General features: G+C 51.2%; 1 protein-coding gene across 4 annotated transcripts; it reads left to right on the top strand.

Moving 5' to 3' along the window:
- Positions 1-171: 171 nt before the first annotated feature.
- Positions 172-14,168, top strand: Clu (clusterin). Of its 4 annotated transcripts, none has more exons than XM_075950099.1 (9): positions 172-496; positions 3,380-3,509; positions 5,369-5,517; positions 7,465-7,635; positions 8,231-8,645; positions 9,465-9,569; positions 12,300-12,529; positions 13,507-13,682; positions 13,937-14,168. In XM_075950099.1, exons 2-9 carry the CDS (start codon positions 3,416-3,418, stop codon positions 13,944-13,946), a joined length of 1,350 nt encoding a protein of 449 aa, XP_075806214.1. In that variant the 5' UTR covers positions 172-496; positions 3,380-3,415; the 3' UTR covers positions 13,947-14,168. The 4 variants fall into 4 exon arrangements, with proteins under 4 accessions (XP_075806214.1, XP_075806215.1, XP_075806216.1 ...); XM_075950100.1 differs by having other exon boundaries at positions 469-1,740; XM_075950101.1 differs by lacking the exon at positions 172-496 and adding an exon at positions 2,761-3,170.
- The last annotated feature ends 5,405 nt before the right edge of the window (positions 14,169-19,573 follow it).

The raw sequence follows: 19,573 nt of genomic DNA on the forward strand, positions 1-19,573 counted from the left end.
TGTGTCATCTTCAGTGTTTCTGATACTCTTCCCATTTAAATGGGAGAAAAGAAAGAAAGAGCGGTTAATGGGTTAATGTGTAAGATGGCCGGATTGCAGTAGGGTGGGTGTCGGGTGGTGGAATCCTGCGCCTGTTTGGGGATGTGACTCCTCTTCCCCTAAAGCTCTTCTGTTAGGGCCTGGCTGTGAGTCCTTCTGCAGCACGCAGGGAAGAGGGCAGTCATCAATCTAGGGTCCTTCTGGCACTGGCAGGGTCATTTGTGATACCCATGCGCCCCCCGGTGCCCCCCGCAGAGTGCTGCACCTCCCACCCCCACCGCCAGACTTCCAGAAAGCTCCTGGTGCATTCCCCAGCATTCTCTGGGCGTGAGTCATGCAGGTTTGCAGCCAGCCCCGAAGGGGGTGTACTTGAGCCGAGCACTATAAATAGGACGCTTCCCTGGTTCTCACCACCAGCGTCACCAGGAGGAGCGCACTGGAGCGACGCCGCAGACCGGTGAGACGTCCCCACCTTTCCCATCCTAGGGCTGAAGCCACACTGGGAGGGATGGGAGGATAGGGGCAGCATCCAGGTGGAGAGATGGCGCAGCCGTGGGGAAGTGGGAGGAGGCCAGAGCCCCATCACCAGACTGCCGAGCCTGGTCGAACTGTACGGGGGCTGCCCGCCGGCTCAGACTCGGGAGTCCCTGTGTTCATAAGCCCGGATCACAATTTCAAGGTTGATTAGCCCGGATCACAATTTCAAGGCTGTTCAACAGGACGCACGCAAAGATCTTCCTTTTGCAAAAATGGGGAAACTGAGGGTTGAAGCCTGCGTTGCGTTGTGTTGCGTTGCGCTGCGCTACGGAAGGCGCAGGGGCGCAGTGGCTGCGCGCTGCGTGCAGGTGCGGATCTTGGTGGTGGCTGATGCCTTACATGCATGAGTCACCGTGTTAGCGCCTCCCTTCCAGCTCCCGGGACATCACATAATAAATAAGATGTGTATTTAAGGACACACTTCAGCCATCCAGTCCTGCTTAACACTGGACTGAATGCACCCAGTACTTCAGAGAAACGCTCCACCAGGACCTGAGATGTCTGATCCCACCGGATCATTGTATAGATGGTAATCTGAGGCCTGGAGAGGATTAGAGGTTCAGCCTCCAGCCTTATACTAATGATAACAGACGCCTGATGGCTTTCCAGAATTTCTGGACCCAGTTTTAAAAGCTGCTGCTGCTGCTGCTACCGCCGTTTTAAAGGAGTTAGGAATTGGAGAGTCTATACAGGGTCTGTAACAGGAAGCACATGAGAGGACAATCTAGCTGCCCAACCTTGTGAAAATAATAAACGTTAGCCAGTGAAATATTAGACAACCACTTTAAAGAGCATTTGAAAGCAGGACCTATAAACGGATGGTTTATAAAAATGCATTGACATAAATGCAGAAAGCACGCCTCAAGGGAAGAGGCGGTGTTGTCCTCTTAGATAAGGAGATCCTTGGCTCTGGTGGGGCTCATCCACTCTGGGCAGCTGGCAGTCAGGCAGTAGGCCAGCCTCCAAGTGATGAGAGGAAGTGAGTCAGTGTAGAGGGAGGGCGCAGGGCCGTGTGGCACTGTCCTTGGACCAACAGCACCGCAGTACCTGGACGCTTGCGAGACAAGCAGATTCTGACCCAGAGTCAGCATTGCCACCAGGCCTCAGGGGAGTCTGTTGTTAGGAGATTCACAGAGCAGAGGATCCATCGATCGCGTCTTTGAGGTCTGTATCAGCTCCATTTTATGGAGAAAGAAACGGAGGCAGGGAGATTTAAGACTTAGGATGCCAAGAAAAGAATACTAAAAGGAGGTTCTGGAGAGCTGGGCTCTTATCCTGGGTGGCAGCTGGCTTACAGTGTGTCTTGGGAACCTCACTAGTCTCTAGGCCTTGGCCCTTTTGTAGAAGTGCAGAGGTTAGGTAGAAGAGTGACCCCCCCCCCTTTCTTATCTGGGAGCTTGGTGGCTCTCCAGGCCTTGGGTCTCCTTTGGCAGGTCCCAGGCCCACTGTGGCTCATCTTGATCCTGCCTCACCTCCCATTCATTGGTCTTCCTTGGCTACCCTGCCCTGCTTCTGGGCACAGTACTATCCTCTGGTTAGAACGCATTTGAATGGAGTTTCCCAAAGTCACACTTGAGGTTTCTCTCACCTACAGGCATTTCTGTGGTCTCATCTCTGATGTGGCAAAGGGTCTCTCCCTGTCTGAGGCGTTTCAGGCCTTGGGCAAGCATGTGGGAGGCTTATGGGATCAGCACTTTCCAAGTGGATCTGAAACCAGGCTGGTCCAGCTGCCTATCCACCACCACTGGGAAAGTGCCCTTCTCTTCTCCCATGCAGCTCCTCTGCTCATGTCCACAATTACGCCTCAGGAGAGGCCTTCCCTATTAATGATTTACCCAGTGTGCCGATGGGCCTGTCCAGCTGAGAGCCTGTTTCAGAGTGAGCCATTTCAGTAAGAAAGACGGCCCCCCCTTCTCTGTTCCTGTGGTGATGGGAAGTTGGTGAGCCCAGATAAGCCATTCTGGGCAGGGTTGGAGATGCAAAGCATGTGTGTGTGCGTGTGTGTGTATGTGCGTGCGTATGTGTGTGTGTGTGTGTGTGTGTGTGTGTGTGTATGTGTGTGTATGCACGCACCTGCATGTGCATTTGTGTTTGTGCCTTTTTATGCAACCAATCCAGCTTCTGGGAAAGGATCCATTGTGTAATACTGGGGCTTCAGCCTGTGTCCCCTGGCTCAGGGCAGCCAGCCCAGTGGTGGCAGGGGCACCTTGGCAGAGCAGGCTGGTTCAGGCTTAGAGGGAACAAGCGTGTGAAAGGGATTTGCTGGAACCAATGTGCCTGTCTTCCTGAAGGGACTTTCGCAGGGGCTCATTGCTAATCCCCGGCTTTGTCTTCCCTTCCCTAGCTCTGCTTTCTCAGCTTCCTAAGCAGTCCTTCTCTCCTCAGTCTGCTTCTCTGCCCCCTCCTCTCCCGCCCCCCCCCCCCCCGACACACACTGGAATCCATGTTCATCCTGGCAGGCACCTCACCCAGAGAGAGTCAAATGGATTGAATCTGCGGTGCTGACTGAAGGGGGTGAATGCTACCTCTGACTCCGGAAAAGCACACTTAGACAGCCCTGGGGGCTCTGAGGGGAGAGCAGAGCTGGGCTGGGGGTAAGGGTGTGGTCCCATTGAAGGGGATAGGGAAAGGATGTGTTTTATCCCAGGTTGCTGGGGATAAATTGCAGTAACAGTAACGGAGAGACGAGGGCGCCAGGTCCAATCCCACTCCCCCTCCTTTCTCCGGGAGCTGAAGCAGGTTGCAGGAAACGTATAAGCTGCCTGCCTCTTATCATGTTGTTCTGTTCTTTCTTTCCAAGCAGATCTGCTAGGACTCCTGACACAGAGGAGGCCCAGCCATGAAGATTCTCCTGCTGTGCGTGGCATTGCTGCTGACCTGGGACAATGGCGTGGTCCTGGGAGAGGAGGAGATCTCCGATAATGAGCTCCAGGGCAAGTAGACTCAGGGGGAGGTGGCGGGGCCTAGGGCAGGGCCAGCTCTCCAAGCTCAGTCCCCAAGTGCTAAGGGCTGTTATCATCCTGCACCCCGGGTCTGTACCTTTCCCTGTGCTCTGTTCTCTCTCAGTCTCTAAGCTCCTGCTTAGTGTTTTTGTGGTCAGGTACCTTCCAGACATTGCCCTCTATGTCCCAAGCCACTCCTTCATTCCTTCCTGGTCCCTCACCTGGCTTTCTTACTTTTCTCTCAAAGCTGTGCCTGGACCATTTGAAACTCTGTTGGTCTCTACTTTGTGTGATATCCAGAGTTCTTTTCCATGCGTCCCCAAACCTCTCCCCCTGGAAACCTGGTTCCATCAGTGTTCTTAACCGGGTGAGAACAGCACAGTTCAACATGAAACAGTCATCTGAGATTGCCCCTTTCTTTCCCACCTCCCACCCTCTCTTCTCTATCTCCCACCCCTTCTTCCCATCTTCCAAGTCTCCCCCAGAAACTTGCCTTTCCTCCTTCCTTCTCTCACGACCTCTTGCTCATTACCTGGCCAGTTCTATGGGGGTTTTCATTAAGAAAAAAAAAAAAAACAGATATTTGGATCAGACCTGGGCGCGAGTCTTCCCTATCTGCTCTAATTTCGTGGTTCTCTAACTTCCTGGTGCTGGGACCCATGAATACAATTCCTGTGTTATGTTGTGGTGCCCCCCAACCATAAAATTATTTTCACTACCACTTCATAACTGTAATTTTGCTACTGTTAAGAATCGTCCTGGAAATATCTGACACGCAGCATAGGCCACCCCTGTGAAACAGGCATACGACCCCCACCCCCCAAAGGAGTTGTGGCTCAAGGTCGAGAACCACTGTTCTAACTGTAAACCTCAGGCTTGAGCACATCGCTGTGCTCCTAAACTCCAGTTCTACTGAGACATGATTGGCGCGTCAGAACGGTGTATTACAGAATACAACCTGATGCTCTGGTGTTGATACGCATGGTGAAATGACTGCCATTGTCAAACTATTAGGTTCCCATCATCTCACCTCACTGTTGGGGTTCAGACATTCTTAGTGTGCTACAAACGATAGGACACAGCATCATTAACCACGAGCACCGCTAGGACCCTTGATCTCTGGGCTCACTCTCGCTGCAGGATTGAGACTCTGTGCCCTTGGCTCAACACGGCTCCCGCCCCACTTCCCCTTCTCATTGGATGCATTTGACAATGGCATCAGGAGTAGTGAGTAGGACCCTTCTGAGGTGTAGGAAATGGTGCTTGACACAGGCTAAGTATCCAGTAGGTGGTGTCGCTGTGTCACGATGTGTCATTGCCTGCGTCACCCGGTGCTGTGCCTTGGTTACAGTCTCCATGGTGATTGCAGCCCGTCATTTATCTTCCTGTCTCCATGCTGTCCCTTGCCATTTCCTTCATCTTCCTGTCCCCACCACCTGTCACTGTGCATTGGACAAAGAAGGACAAAGGCTGCGTTAACCTGAACTCCAGAAAGAGCTATATCCGAAAACAACAGACTTTTATTATATTTTGATGCTTAAGAGGTTAACTATCACTTTTTTTTCTCTTTTCCTTGAAATATCCTCTCTGACCGTTGGCTCCCCAGAGTGGCTGTGGTTTGTGTTCCTGAGCTGTGGGGTGACATCTACCATGAGTCCTGTGATGAGACGTAGAGGCAGGACACAGACCATAGCAGCTGCCACTGGCTTGGGGCTTGGGGTGGTTGGTGGTGATGGTATTTTAGACCCCACACCATCAGAGCAGGGCTTCCGCACAGCCCCACTGGCTCCCGGGATATTCCTCCAGTCATTGCTTCCTCTCAACTCATATTGCCTTCTTGCCTCTCACAGAAATGTCCTCTCAAGGGAGTAAGTACATTAATAAGGAAATTCAAAATGCCGTCCAGGGAGTAAAGGAGATAAAGACCCTCATAGAAAAAACCAATGCGGAGCGCAAGTCACTGCTCAGCAGTTTAGAGGAAGCCAAGAAGAAGAAGGAGGTAGGGACAAGCCTTGACCGGGCCCTGGCTCTCCCTGCTGGAGGGGAGGAAGGAGTAGTGGTGGGCAGATGTCTCCAGGGGTTGCCATGGTGCCCTAGCACAGTCCGTGCAGGGTTTTGCTGAAGCTGGGCTAGACCGAGGAAACAGGGAAGGCACATTTGCTTGTGAAAGCTGAGGTCTTGGATCTGGTTTCCTTGCATGTCCAGCCCAGGGCCTGAAGCCCAGGTTCATTTCAATAGATTTGTCTAATGCTTGCCTTGTTGAGGCTAGGGAACGGGCGCAGGCCTGGGTTGGGGTGAATCACAGCAGTGCCTGGCTACTCCCCGCTACTCTTTTCTTGTGTATTCAAAATTACTTTCAACGTGAGAGTGCTTATTGTAATATTTTAAAATTACTGCAGAGGCCTCCTAATTTATCCTTAGTCATACATCCATTCCCACTTCGCCACAGGGGGGAATCCTGAAGCTGTGGATAGAACCAGGCCCTCTAGATATGTCTTTGTGTACCTGCCCATGATAGTGCCAATTTATAAATTATAGCCAGGAAGATATGAACAACAACCACAAAATAGAACAATTATGATCTTACACTGCTGAGAAAGTTATGCATATATATTGCTCTCACTCTCAAAATATCTTCATTCCTCACGGTCCTTGATACTATTTTTAGAATGTGGTTGGCCATGGGTGGATAGGACCACGAATGATAATTGGGGCTGCTATGGTACCATTGGTTTGTCTTGTCTTCTCCACTTGCGCATCTTGGTAGGCTCTGGTGCACACCCACCCATATGGTAGAATTTGTACACACTTCCATCATTCACACACACTTATTTCCCAGGTCTGTATGTAGGTGTGCACATCTGCTGGAAACTAACATCTCTTCAGGCACAGGATTTAAAATTTTTATTTTGGCAAGCCCTGGAGCCAGTAACTGGGCCAGGGGCATGGTAATGAGTTTGATGGTTGAACCGACTTCTGTTTCCATGGCTTCGGTTTGCATGCCAGGGGCCACCGCCATAATAGAAAGATAAGACAGGCGTCTTTGGGGAGCTGAGAGGAGGAAATGAGGTGTAAGGGAGAGGTGGGGCCTGAGGAAGAGACTGTCAGGGCAGTGAGTCAGAGAGGTCTGGGAAAGCCTAGGGAGCAGCTGGATCTTGAAGGATGAGAGGCTGCTGAGAGCCTCTCATGACAGGTGGGCCAGAGAGAAGATGGGGGCTGCAGGGCCAGAGAGAAGATGGGGACTGCAGGGCCAGAGAGAGGATGGGGACTGCAGGGCCAGAGAGAAGAGGAGGGCACCAGGGCCAGAGAGAAGAGGAGGGTACCAGGGCCAGAGAGAAGATGGGGACTGCAGGGCTGAGAGAGGATGGGGACTGCAGGGCCAGAGAGAAGAGGAGGGCACCAGGGCCAGAGAGAAGAGGAGGGTACCAGGGCCAGAGAGAAGATGGGGGCACCAGGACCAGAGAGAAGAGGAGGGCACCAGGGCCAGAGAGAAGATGGAGGCACCAGGACCAGAGCAAAGATAGGGGCTGCAGGACCAGAGCAAAGGTAGGGGCTGCAGGATCAGAGAGAAGATGGGGGCAACAGGGCCAGAGAGAAGAGGAGGGCACCAGGGCCAGAGAGAAGAGGAGGGCACCAGGGCCAGAGAGAAGATGGAGGCACCAGGACCAGAGCAAAGATAGGGGCTGCAGGACCAGAGCAAAGGTAGGGGCTGCAGGATCAGAGAGAAGATGGGGGCAACAGGGCCAGAGAGAAGAGGAGGGCACCAGGGCCAGAGAGAAGAGGAGGGCACCAGGGCCAGAGAGAAGATGGAGGCACCAGGACCAGAGGGAAGATGGGGGCTGCAGGACCAGAGGGAAGATGGGGGCCGCAGTAGCACATTGAGCATAGCCCAGGGACACCCGCTGGGTCTCCGTGTGGCTCACCTGGCCTTGTTCTCTGCATGAAGGATGCTCTAGACGAGACCAGGGATTCTGAAATGAAGCTGAAGGCCTTCCCGGAAGTGTGCAACGAGACCATGATGGCCCTCTGGGAAGAGTGCAAGCCCTGCCTGAAGCAGACCTGCATGAAGTTCTATGCACGTGTCTGCAGAAGCGGCTCTGGTCTCGTGGGGCGCCAGGTGAGAAGGAGACATGGGCCTGGCCTGGGTTCTGAGTGGGGCATGTGGGGAATCCCTGAAACAGGCCTCATTCCATGTGCTGGGTACAGGTGATTAGCACTGCTTGACGACTTGCCTCACTAGTATCATGGTTGATTGGTGATGTCTGACATGAGTGCAGATGTTGAAAAAAAAAAACCATTATAGGTGTGGTTGCCAGGTACCGTCTCCCAGGAGACCTTTAACGAGCTGGGTAAAATGGCCTTACAGTATGGCAGAATCCTGTGTTCAACTAGGAAGAAGGAATTAAGAATATTTAGTATATTCGCGTTCATTCTATCCCTACCTGTGAGCTTCATAAGGTTGGGACCTTGTAAAATGCACTGTTTCCTGGAGTTTGACCAGCTAAGCGGGGGGGGGGGGGGGGCTGTCCCCTAGGGTCGAAGATCAAAGGGGCTCAGGGTGAGCCTGTGAGTGTCGCGGTGAGAGGGAGATGCAGTGACTCTAGTTGTCAGGATATCCAGGAGCCAGAAGAGTGGGGAGCTGGGTCACCTGCTGCGTGATCAGAACGCAGGCTGGAGGCCACACCCCCTTACTGGGCTTCTCTGGGTCCCAGCTGGAGGAGTTTCTGAACCAGAGCTCACCCTTCTACTTCTGGATGAACGGTGACCGTATTGACTCCCTCATGGAGAGTGACCGACAGCAGAGCCAAGCCCTCGACGCCATGCAGGACAGATTTACCCGGGCGTCTGGCATCATGGACACGCTCTTCCAGGACCGCTTCTTCACCCACGAGCCGCAGGACAGCCACTACCTCTCACCCTTCGGCTTCCCCTCACACAGGAGACCTCATTTCTTATACCCCAAGTCCCGCTTAGTCCGTAGTCTCCTGCCTCTGTCCCACTTTGGGCCCCTGAGCTTCCACGACATGTTCCAGCCTTTCTTCGATATGATCCACCAGGCTCAACAGGCCATGGACATCCAGTTCCACAGCCCAGCCTTCCAGTTCCCGGACATGGATCTCTTAAGAGGTCAGAAAATGCTTGCTTGCTTTCCCAGCAGGAGTGGGAACCTTCCAGATGTTAAGGCTCTTCCAGGGCTTGGCATGTGCCATGTTTATGTTCCTAGGAGCCCCCTAGGCTGGCATTCTCTTCATTTACAGGGCAAAGGAACAAGGACGGGGGTAAAGCAATGTAGACGACATAGTGGCGTCCAGTTCAATTTAGCACTGCAGTGGTTGGAGACTGTGTTCTTTGTAGCCAACTCAGGGTGTGACCTGGGCCGTGCCTCCTGCGGGGCCTCAGCTTCTTTCTTGGGAGCTCTTGAGGTGTGGTGTGGGAAGCCTGCCCTTCCATGCAATGAACTGTATCACAGCCTTGATCACCCTTAAACAAGAGGCTCGTGGCTGTGGCCTTAGCATGCAATGTCTGTAAGGATGAAATGTAACACGAACACAAGAAGCCAGTGTCTGAGGAGCAATATTCTTCATCAGGACTCTGTGTCCTGACACCATTATGTGGTTTGCACTGTGGGGCTTGATGGCTGGTTAGGGAGAACCACCAGTCAAGGAGGCTGCAGAACAGAGTGACCTGTGGTGCCGAAGGCATGCAGCAGAGGGAACGTGGCAGGAGAGATGGAGATGGTGGGAACACAAGCTGTACCCGCTGAGGAGCCATGGGGATATCCTCAGGGAGCCACAAAGAAGTTCACATGCTTAGGCAAACAATCACCCGCATCTTCCCCGACCACAGGGCTGAGCAGAGAGGTGCGGGGAGTGTTATGTCGGGTGGGCTCCCTTCCAAAGTGCTGTGTGCCTCAGCCTGCCTCTTTCTCCCCTCATGTATGTCCAGAAGGTGAAGACGACCGTGCAGTGTGCAAGGAGATCCGCCACAACTCCACAGGATGTCTGAAGATGAAGGGCCAGTGCGAGAAATGCCAGGAGATCTTGTCCGTGGGTGAGTGGGCGACCGGTCTCTGACTTGGCGCTGGGGTCATCTGACTTTGGGTCACTAGTGACTGACTCACTGGTGCTGGCCTTCTTCAGAGACTAGCTCTCTGTCTGTGAGCAGCGTTCCCGGGAAGGGTCCTCACCCTGGCGCACAGCCCGCTGTCCTCATGTCGAGAGTTAGGGTTGTTACTTGGAAGCTGGCATAGAACCCAGTGCCTCACTCTACCGCTGAGCCACACCCGCCATACTTCGAATCAAGTTCAGATGCAGATTGTTCTAACATAGATGAGGTACATCTGAGGCACTTGCCGCCTTGGCAGCCCATGGTAAACCTGCAGTCCACGGTAAGTGTTGCGGTGGAATTTGACTATAGCAATCAGCAATCCACAGCCCATTCTCCTGGTTGCTTTGTCCGCAGTGCCAAGCCTAGTAGACCTTGTTTTTTTTTCCCCACTTCATATTGTGAAATCTCAGATGACATGCAGTTTTGTTTAACGAGCACTGTTGTAAACACTTCTCAGATGCTTGTTCACCCTTGAGAGTGACCTTGTGAGCTCTTTCTATCTTGCAGAATGGCTAAGTGACTTGCCTAAGATTAGGAGACACAAGATGTCTCCCTTATGCTGTGCTCGTGAACATAACCCTGGGGTTTCTCCCTGAAAACCCTGAGCTATGTGACAGTGGTCTTTACAATCCTGGTCATGTTCTTTTTGGCGGATTAGCCCCTCAGAAGAGGAAATATGCTCCTTCAGTAGTTCCCCAGGCAACCTGGGTATGGTGGTATCCCCCCACCCAATAATTCCAGTACTTAGGAGGCTGAGGTAGGATGATGGTGAGTTCAAGGCCAGTCTTGGCTACATAGTGAGATTCTGTCTCAAAGAAAACAAAACGAAACATAAGCACAATCAAAACTGTTTCTTGCAGTTTTGTAGGGTCTGGCTGTCGATCCCATGCCCCTGCTCTGAGCCCACTCTTTACAGTGGTCCCCTGTCTTTGCAGCACACCCTGCTTGGATCACAAAGGGTTAATCTTCCTTATCAACCCCGTCGTTTTCCCCATTACTTCATACCTGTGGTTGGCCAGGACAGGCCTTCAGAGTCTGGTTAAATATTCCTCGCCTCCCTCCTGCGATGTCAGGAGCCCATGCAAACAAACATTTAAGTTTTTCAAAGGTTATGGTGTGAAATTTTAGACAGATATCTGGCCCACCCTTGCAGACTTTCCCCAGTAAACTGTCAGGATAGTTGAGTGACAGAGAGCCTGACCACAAAGAAGCCAGTCACCTTATAGACTGGCTCTTTGACATCAGACTTAGCGATCCTAGACCACACTCTGCCACCCCTTAGCTTGTTCACGGTGCTTACCGGGACTTCTAGCCTGGGACGTCTTGATTAGCCCTGTGGGGCGGACCTTTGCAATGCTGAGCGTTTAACAGCATCTTTGGCTTCCACCTGCCAGATGCCAGCAGCCACCCTCCCTCCGCTGTGACAATCAGAAATATCTTCAGAACTTCCAGAATGCCCCCTGGTTGGTAGCATGGCGCCAGGTTGAGAACCGCCGTTTGACACTGTTAGCCCCTTGAGGACTTTTTCTTGTTTGGGATATTTAGTAGTAAGAATATTTGGGTTATTCCTCGAAACTTTCTCCTCAACCTGGCTTCCTGTCTCTAATCCTGTTTCTTGCCCCACACAGCATTCTATCTTATTTCAGTATAATAATTACAGCTGCACACAGGGCCCAGGAGGCTTTCTCTCTCTCTGTTTTCATATGGCCACTCCTAGATGTTTTAAAAATAGTGAAGGGGTGGGGAAAACTGGTTTTCAGATGACATGGGCACTTTCTAGGTCCTAGAAGCCCGACATCTGCAGGGCACTCAAGGACCAGAAAGGAAGATGGAAATTTTTCTCTTCTCTGCAGGAGCCCCTGGCCAGCTATGGGTGGACAAGGGCAGGCAATGACCGACCCCCAGGCACCAAACGTCTGTGTTTTGTAGCTTATGGGTCTGACTGGCTCTTGTAAAGAACCAGAATTTCCAAATCTCTCAAAAATGCTCAAAAACAAGCTTGGCGAATATTCTCGAACCATAGTCTCAAGAGGAGGAAGAGCCTAGGTTGAGGAGTTGAAGATGTGGGCTCAATCCTAGTTCCTCGAATTGTTTCTCCTATCGATTCAGGCCAGTTTTTAACTTCTGGAAGCCTGTTTCGTTACTGGTAAAACCAGAATTTGGATGCTTAGGCCACACCAAGTGTCCTTTGAGAGAAAAGGACACTTGGCGCACCTGATGTGTGTCTGGCATACAGCAGGTGCACTCTGAAGTGTCCAGTGCACAGCAGCTTCCTCTTGTTTGGAAATGACTCCTGGGAGGAACTAAGGCAGCCAGGGTAGCTCCAGGTCTGAAAATACAGAGCAGCGGACATTGGTGCTGCCTAGAGCGTGGTCCGCAGCTCAGGGACAAATCACCAAGACTGGTCATGTCTGCCACCCAGAGAGGACTCTGTTGTGTTGCTCCAGCACAGCACAGCCGCCACTGCTTCCCAAAGCACGAAGGGAACAGGGCCTTGATGCCCATTTTGGGGAGAGCGGTTTTGCGGGAGTCATAAGAACTGGTTTGTGGCCCCTCTACTCAACAGGAGCTCTGCCTGCTTCAGGCTCCAGCTGCAGCAGCCGGTTCCCAGTGACATTTTCATGGCCCTTTGACTTTTCCCTTCACGCTTCTGTTCCTTTCTCCTCTGAACAGACTGTTCGGCCAACAACCCCGCGCAGGCTCACCTGCGCCAGGAGCTGAACGACTCCCTTCAGCTGGCCGAGAGGTTGACCCAGCGGTACAACGAGCTGCTTCATTCGCTCCAGACCAAGATGCTCAACACCTCGTCCCTGCTGGAGCAGCTGAACGAGCAGTTCAACTGGGTGTCTCAGTTGGCTAACCTCACGCAGGACGAAGACGAGTACTACCTCCGCGTCTCCACAGTGAGTTGGGTTCCAGTCACGTGCCCAGGATAGGGCCCACGTGTGGTCTAGAGATGACGTGTGCCTCACAGAGGTGGAATGGGACAAAGGTACCATACAAGAGTACCTCTGATTTCCACTGGCAAGGACTAGGGAAATCCTAGGCATACTTTAACACTGAAATGCCTTCACTCTCTGAGGGCAAAATATCCAAGTCCGATTTCCAAGAAAAGGAAAGTGAGGTTTCGTGGCTTACTAAAAACGAGGAACTTTGGACAACTTCCCCGGGTCACTGACCCGTCAGCTTGACTGTAGAGCAGCTTCCTTACCCTGGGCTGCGTTAAGTAGCACATGAATTGGTTCATTGTCAACCGGTAAGAATAGCTTCCTTTAGTGCTAGGAGACCCCGTCTCCCCGTTTTGACCACAGACTGGCTAATATTTGTACAAGCAAATGTTGGGGCCAGACGTGCTGTCAGCCAGCATTGAGGAAACTGAGCTAGAAGGGTGGCAAGCCTCAGGACAGGCTGGACTACGGAGTGAGACCCCGTGTCAAAGCAAAAATAAGAAGAGCCGGGCGGTGGTGGCGCACACCTTTAATCCCAACACTTGGGAGGCAGAGGCAGGCGGATCTCTGTGAGTTCGAGACCAGCCTGGTCTACAAGAGCTAGTTCCAGGACAGGCTCCAAAACCACAGAGAAACCCTGTCTCAAAAAACCAAAAAAAAAAAAAAAATAAGAAAAGAGACAAGATAACAAGAAAACATTTTTGAAAATCAAGTTTCCGGAGTGCCTGCTCAGTTGGTTGTTTTCAAATGGCCTCTGTCCTTTCAGATTGGGCTATTTTTGCTCTGAATTGCCTAGACATCTTGACTAGGGGCAGATAGCAGAAGACCTGTATTTGGTTGAAGGGGGCAAAGAGAAGATCCATATCCTTCGGCAAAGAAGGGCACACGCTAGCCATCGTGTCGAGGTGTCTCGCTTGTCTTTTCCTGCCTAGGTGACAACCCACTCCTCTGACTCAGACGTCCCCTCCCGTGTCACCGAGGTGGTGGTGAAGCTCTTTGACTCTGACCCCATCACGGTGGTGTTGCCAGAAGAAGTCTCTAGGGATAACCCTAAGTTTATGGACACAGTGGCGGAGAAAGCGCTGCAGGAATACCGCAAGAAAAGCCGGTAAGTAGGTAGCCTTTCTGTGACCCCGAGGGAGGCTGGAAAGTCCTCAGGAGTCCAGACCAAGGAGCAGAATGTACACTCTGGGCACAGCGCCTATCCCTGTGGCTGGAGCCCATGGGTAAGCGAGGAAAACCCTGGGGATTTTCCTTTCTTTGCTCTGGGAAATGTTTTTCCTTGGAGGTAAGACTGTGGGTGCTGGTAGCTGTTTCTTAGGGGGGAAGATTAATTCTCTTCTCCTCTCCTTTTCCTTCCAGAGTGGAATGAAACAGAAGCATTGCTTTCCTATATGTGGGGGCCTCTAGGAGTGAAGCCCCCCCCAACTCCCTGAGGTTGCCACAGACCCCTCGCGAGCTCTGCACGTCTCCACGAGTCGGCCTCCACCCCAGCAGCCTCCCTCTGGGTTCTGCACTCTAATGCCTGCACTTGCTGCTCCTGGGAAGAACTCCCCCACGCAACTAATCCAATAAAGCCGCCTTGTGATCTGTTGCCTGGCCTGTTTCCATACTTGATTTTCCTGCCGGCTGCGCACCTTGGTTGGGTATGGGGAAGGAACAAAGAAACAGATGGGTCGGTTGGTAAAGTGCTCACACAAACATGAGTTTGGTAAAGTCTGGCATGGTTGTGGTGGCACACACTTGTAGCCTCAGCGTGGTCAAGAGGGCCTGGAACTTGCTGGTGGGCCCGTTTCCCCTGCTCAGTGAGTGGCAGGTCCCAGTGAAAGATCTTGTCTCAAACACATGGGTAGAAAGAGACCAGAGAAGCAACACCCAAGATTGTAAAGGACCCACCAGACAGCAGAGGGTAAAGAATACTCATCATGGCATTTGGGGGTGGGGGACTTCTGGATTTGAATGGGAGAGGCACGTTCCAATAAGCCACTGAGGCGAATTCCTGAAGCTGGAAACTTTGTTTCCCTTACAGCACTGTCCCTGTGTCCTGACAGGGCTGGGGCAGTCTCCCAGAGAATGCACTGAAAATCAAGGCAAAAAGAGCTGCTCATAGGACACACAGGTGCTTTAAGGTGTGGCTGTGGAGGCCAAACGAAGAGGCAGTTTTCTTTTTATTTGTAAAATCTTGGAACCCTGGGACACTTTCGGGACCATGGTGGTCTCTGATCACTGCCTCTCCATACAATCTTTGCCTCTTTATTGGGTGTTTCTCTGCTCCAGTGGTTTTAGGTTCATTCCTCCACAGTTTGGGCTGAGTTGTAGGTCAGCTGCAGTACCAGGTGGTGCCAGCAGGTGATGCTGACCAGCTATCGTCTGCATCTCCATTGCCCACATCCAGTTTGTTAGTTACTTGCCCGTTTCTTAGGCCATTGGGAGTAACACTGTTGAAGCAACAGGGGCCATTGGTTTGCAGTCCTGAGGCTAGGAAATAGGTTCAGAGACCAAGGGGCTTCCCTGTGGTCTTATGGATGCCGAGGCTTCTAGCTCAGGGTCCTGTGTAGATGTAGCCTGGCTAGGTGTTTTCTGGAAGAACTCGGTCAATCCAGGATGCACAGCTCAGTGACTTACGGTCTATCTCTGGTCCAGCTGTAAGTGGATGAGGGTTCGTCAGGCATGGTATGGGGTTGTCACAGGTTGGGATACCTCACTTCTAAATCTGAAGCCAGCTACGATTTGCAGAGCTCGGTGTCCGTTCCTTTCTGAGATATTCAAGGTTAGCTTTTTGTTTGGGCAATGGCAGGCACACACGTTAGGTTTAGATTTTCTCCTGGGGACAGTCACTGGGATAGCTTCAGACTCAGTTCAGTCTGCCCTTGCTTGTACCAACACCCAGGGGAGTAACGACCATGTCTTGAGTTGGCACCAGAGCCACTCTGGGACCTCATCTTTGCCTCAGTCTCTCTAAGTATCCTAAGGCCCATCACAGGATGGGGGTTACTGGAGGGTCACGTTTCCAATCTTTGCCAATGATGTCGTATGTGTAAGGCCACACATACATGCTGACACCATCCCAGGAATGGGCATGTTTCTCACATCAGCAGATAAAAGGACCTAAAGACAGGAGTTAGTTCTTTGAAACTGGCCCGTGATGACCTTGACAGCCGTGAACACATGATACTGGCTGTGTGAAGACATCCTGTGTCTAGAAACACATGTCAAGAACATGAAACCGGCAAACATAGGTGACTCCCTTTTGGAATTTTCTGGAAATGTCTGGGCTTCTCTTGCCCTCTGAAAGGTCCTGTCTCGTGGAGCTGACATCAAGACAAGGCTGATATCAACAGCTCGGATGTTTAGTGACCTTTGCTCCACATTGCCTGGTGAGGTTGCACCTCTTTGCAGATTCCCATTCCAAAGTCTCCTTGGCCGGTGTGGTTAGGCTCTTTAGAAGGATTTTTCTGGCTTCCAATCCACTATTCTTGTTATAGAACCCTTCTTGGAAAAGACCTCAGGCAGGGGCCTTACTTACGGAGACCAGGAAACCTCACTTCTAAATCTGAAGCCAGCTACGATTTGCAGAGCTTGGTGTCCGTTCCTTTCTGAGACATTCAAGGTCAGCTTTTTGCTTGGGCCATGGCAGGGACACACGTTAGGTTTAGATTTTCTCCTGGGGACAGTCACTGGGATAGCTTCAGACTCAGTCCAGAGACCTACAAGAGGCTACCATGGAATGAGCAGAGAGGTCCCTTCATGAGCTGTGTGTTCTCTCGGTTGGTGTGATTTGACAGCCCTCCCCAGCCAGCGCTACCATGGAATGAGCAGAGAGGTCTCTTCATGAGCTGTGTGTTCTCTCGGTTGGTGTGCTTTGACAGCCCTCCCCAGCCAGCGCTACCAGTCTGATTTCCTGCCAGGTCACCATGTCTTATCCAAGATTCCAAGGTGACAGCGTTGATCCATTCTCTAGTATCAGTTACTTTCTATTGCTGTGAGGAAAATACCCCAACAGCAGCAACCCGAGAAAGAACTGCCAGTCCAGACACAGCCCAGTGAAGCTTCATCTCCAAACAGTTCCAAAATCGTCCCCAAATGTCCCCACCAGCTGGAGACCAAGTGCTCAGACATGGGAGCCTGTGGGGGCGTTGGACATTTGGGTCACCATGTCGGTGGCCTGGCCGACTTGTCTAAGTTTGTCCTATCCTGAGTCAGAGACCCCAGGACATAAGGGCCACTTGTCTGCATCCTTTAAGTATATTGGGGTTTGACAAGAACCTCAGAATAATGAGCTGGTGGCTGCATCCCATGGGAGCCCCAGAGCTCACCAGGTCCCTTCTTTTTCTCAGCTGCATACCTGAGGAATATGGAGACAAACGGAGAGGTGGTTGTTCATCTCCCCCCAGATTCAGCTTGGAGAGCGGCCGCTGTGCTGTGATCCTAATTCCCGCTCCCACCCTGGGAGGGCACTGGTCCTCATCGTCCAACTTGATTTTAATTTCTTGCATGCTCTAGTGATTACTGCCCACTTGTTAGAGTCCAGGCTCAGCAGACAGGAACGGGCCCACATCTCAGTACCCATGAGTTCCCACATCCAGAGAGGAGGTTAGCCTTTGCCCCCAGGGGCATGGATGAGCTGCTTCCTGATTGGGGTTCAGCTGATGGGGAGGCAGCTGCAGACAGGACTCAGCCAATGGGAACTTGTACAAGAAGAAACAGAAGAAAGATGGAAGGAGGGAGGAAAGGGGGATCTAGACCAGCAATGCCCTTGGGAGCTCAGCATCCCTCAATATCAAAAGGATGACGCCATGGCCGTCTTCTGAATGGATAGCCTGCAGGAGTCGGAAGACATCAGCTCAAAAAAGAAGAGATTACATTGATCAGAGGCCCCTAAGGATACATACACAGGTGTTCTGGCAGCGAGAACGTGTATTTCCAGAACACTGGGTTCACTGAGCAACCTGGGAATTGAAGAATTAAGGAACTTGGAGGTTTCAGGTCTAAGTCACTGGGCTGAGTCCTTCCCTCATTGCCTCTGTGACTGGAATAGACTGCTCAACCCATAGAGTTTAAGGGTTGAATGTAAACCCTCTAAAATACACACTGTAAAGGGTGCTCCTGTCTCCAGCAGCAGGGGATGCTCGGCCCAGGCTGCTACTTGGGAGCAGCCTTTTCTGGGGAAGAAATTATTTTAAGGATGAGTCAGCATGGAGCGAATTTGGAGTCAGTAAAGGAAAGTTCTGGACCTGTTAAGACGACAATGCAGGCTTTAAGTGTGGGCATGGAGACACACACACAGACAGACACACTTAAGGGCAGGACATTTGAGGAAGTGAGGGCTTCTCAAGGGTTTGGAGTCATTGGGATTTTGGATAGCCCCCTTTATGAGCAAACTTAATGGAAGGGTGATTATTTATGAATTAAAGTGGGGTAGGTGGGGGATTCTATGTGTGGTTTTTCCCAGAATGGGGTTCACTGTTTTTGGTCCATTATGGGGTTTTCCAGATGTGTTATGACATCAGATGAATAATTGGGGAGATGCCAGGCCAGCGAGGGCAAGCTGCCATTATAGCGGAGCCAAGGACAGTCAGTGAGCATATTGCTCAGTCATGCTGACCCAGCTGGGTTTGGGTTGTCTTATTCATTGATCGAGAGATACAGGATGTTTCACTATCAGACAGGTTTTTTTATTTTTCTTTAAGCAACAAGTGGTTGGCCTTTTCATCCATGCCTATGCAGCCTGTCCCCTGTCACTTTAGCTGAAGAGTTTAAAGACATTGTTGTCTTTTGCAGCTTGCTCTGAGATACTGACGTTTCTTCTCTTCCCCGAGCCTCCTCTTTTGTGGAAGGGCAAGATAGGGGTGATTTAGGCCTGGTGATTTCCAATGCCTCAGAGCTTAGTTTGATATTTTTTCTAAAAACATTTTTCCTTGTATGTATACATGTGTGTATTTTCACACATGAGTACAGTTACCCACAGTGTCCAGAAGAGGGAGCCAGAGCTATTGGTGCTCATAAGTCTCTTGACCATGTGCTGAGGATTAAACTAGGGTCTGATATAAGATCAGTGTATGCTGTTAAATTCTTGAGTCATCTCTCCAGCCCCACATTTACTCTCGTTGGTCCCTCCAATCCTTTCTAAAGGTCTCAATAGCAATGTTGGGCTTAGGCGCGGGTGATTTCAGTTGTCAAGGCCACTCTGAGAGCTGAAAACTCTGGCTGGAGTTAGGGTGGACTCTACAGCCCCCAAAATTCCCCTAATAGGCCTGTTTAACCTTTCGGCTGGTCAACTTGGCACTATCATCTACGAAGCTCACACACGAGAAATAGGCAATCAAGTTAAAAAATCGAAGCTTGGACTATCGAAGGGATCCCTGGCAGTAGGACCAGGATCTATCCCTGGTGCATGAACTAGCTTGTTGGAGCCTATTCCCTGTGGTGGGATGCCATGCTCAGCCTTAATGCAGCGGGGAGGGGCTTGGTCCTGCCCCGACTTAATGTGCCAGGTTCTGTTGACTCCCCATCAGAGCCCTTACCTGTCATGAGGAGTAGATGGAGGGTGGGCTGGGAGGGAGGTGGGGGGGCAGAGGATTGGGGAGAACTGTGGTTGAAATGTAAAATGAAATAAAAAAAATAAATTAAGAAATCATTTAAAAACTATAGTATTTTAAGCACGCTTCTACATTAAACTATGCGTTATTGTTGATACTAAGTGTCAGGCCATGGCCTCCATTTTGACAGGGATGCTGAATGACTTTTTACGTGTTCGGTGGCCTGTGTGCATTTGCGGTAGAGAACCGTCTACCGGAGTCCTTTGCCCCTTTGCTGATCTGGCGGTTCCGTTGGTAAGTACGTTTTGCACTTTAGCTCTTTACGAGATTAAAGAATTAATATAAACTTCTCAAGGCAGAACAATATCTTCAGAGTCTTTTAATTTTTACAAAGCAGCTGGAGAATCTTGGTTCTCCAAGGAACACTCTAGAAAGGTCACAGAGCAAACTGAAATCACCC

This window comes from Microtus pennsylvanicus, chromosome 15 (assembly GCF_037038515.1).
Source record: "Microtus pennsylvanicus isolate mMicPen1 chromosome 15, mMicPen1.hap1, whole genome shotgun sequence".
NCBI classification, from domain to species: domain Eukaryota; kingdom Metazoa; phylum Chordata; class Mammalia; order Rodentia; family Cricetidae; genus Microtus; species Microtus pennsylvanicus.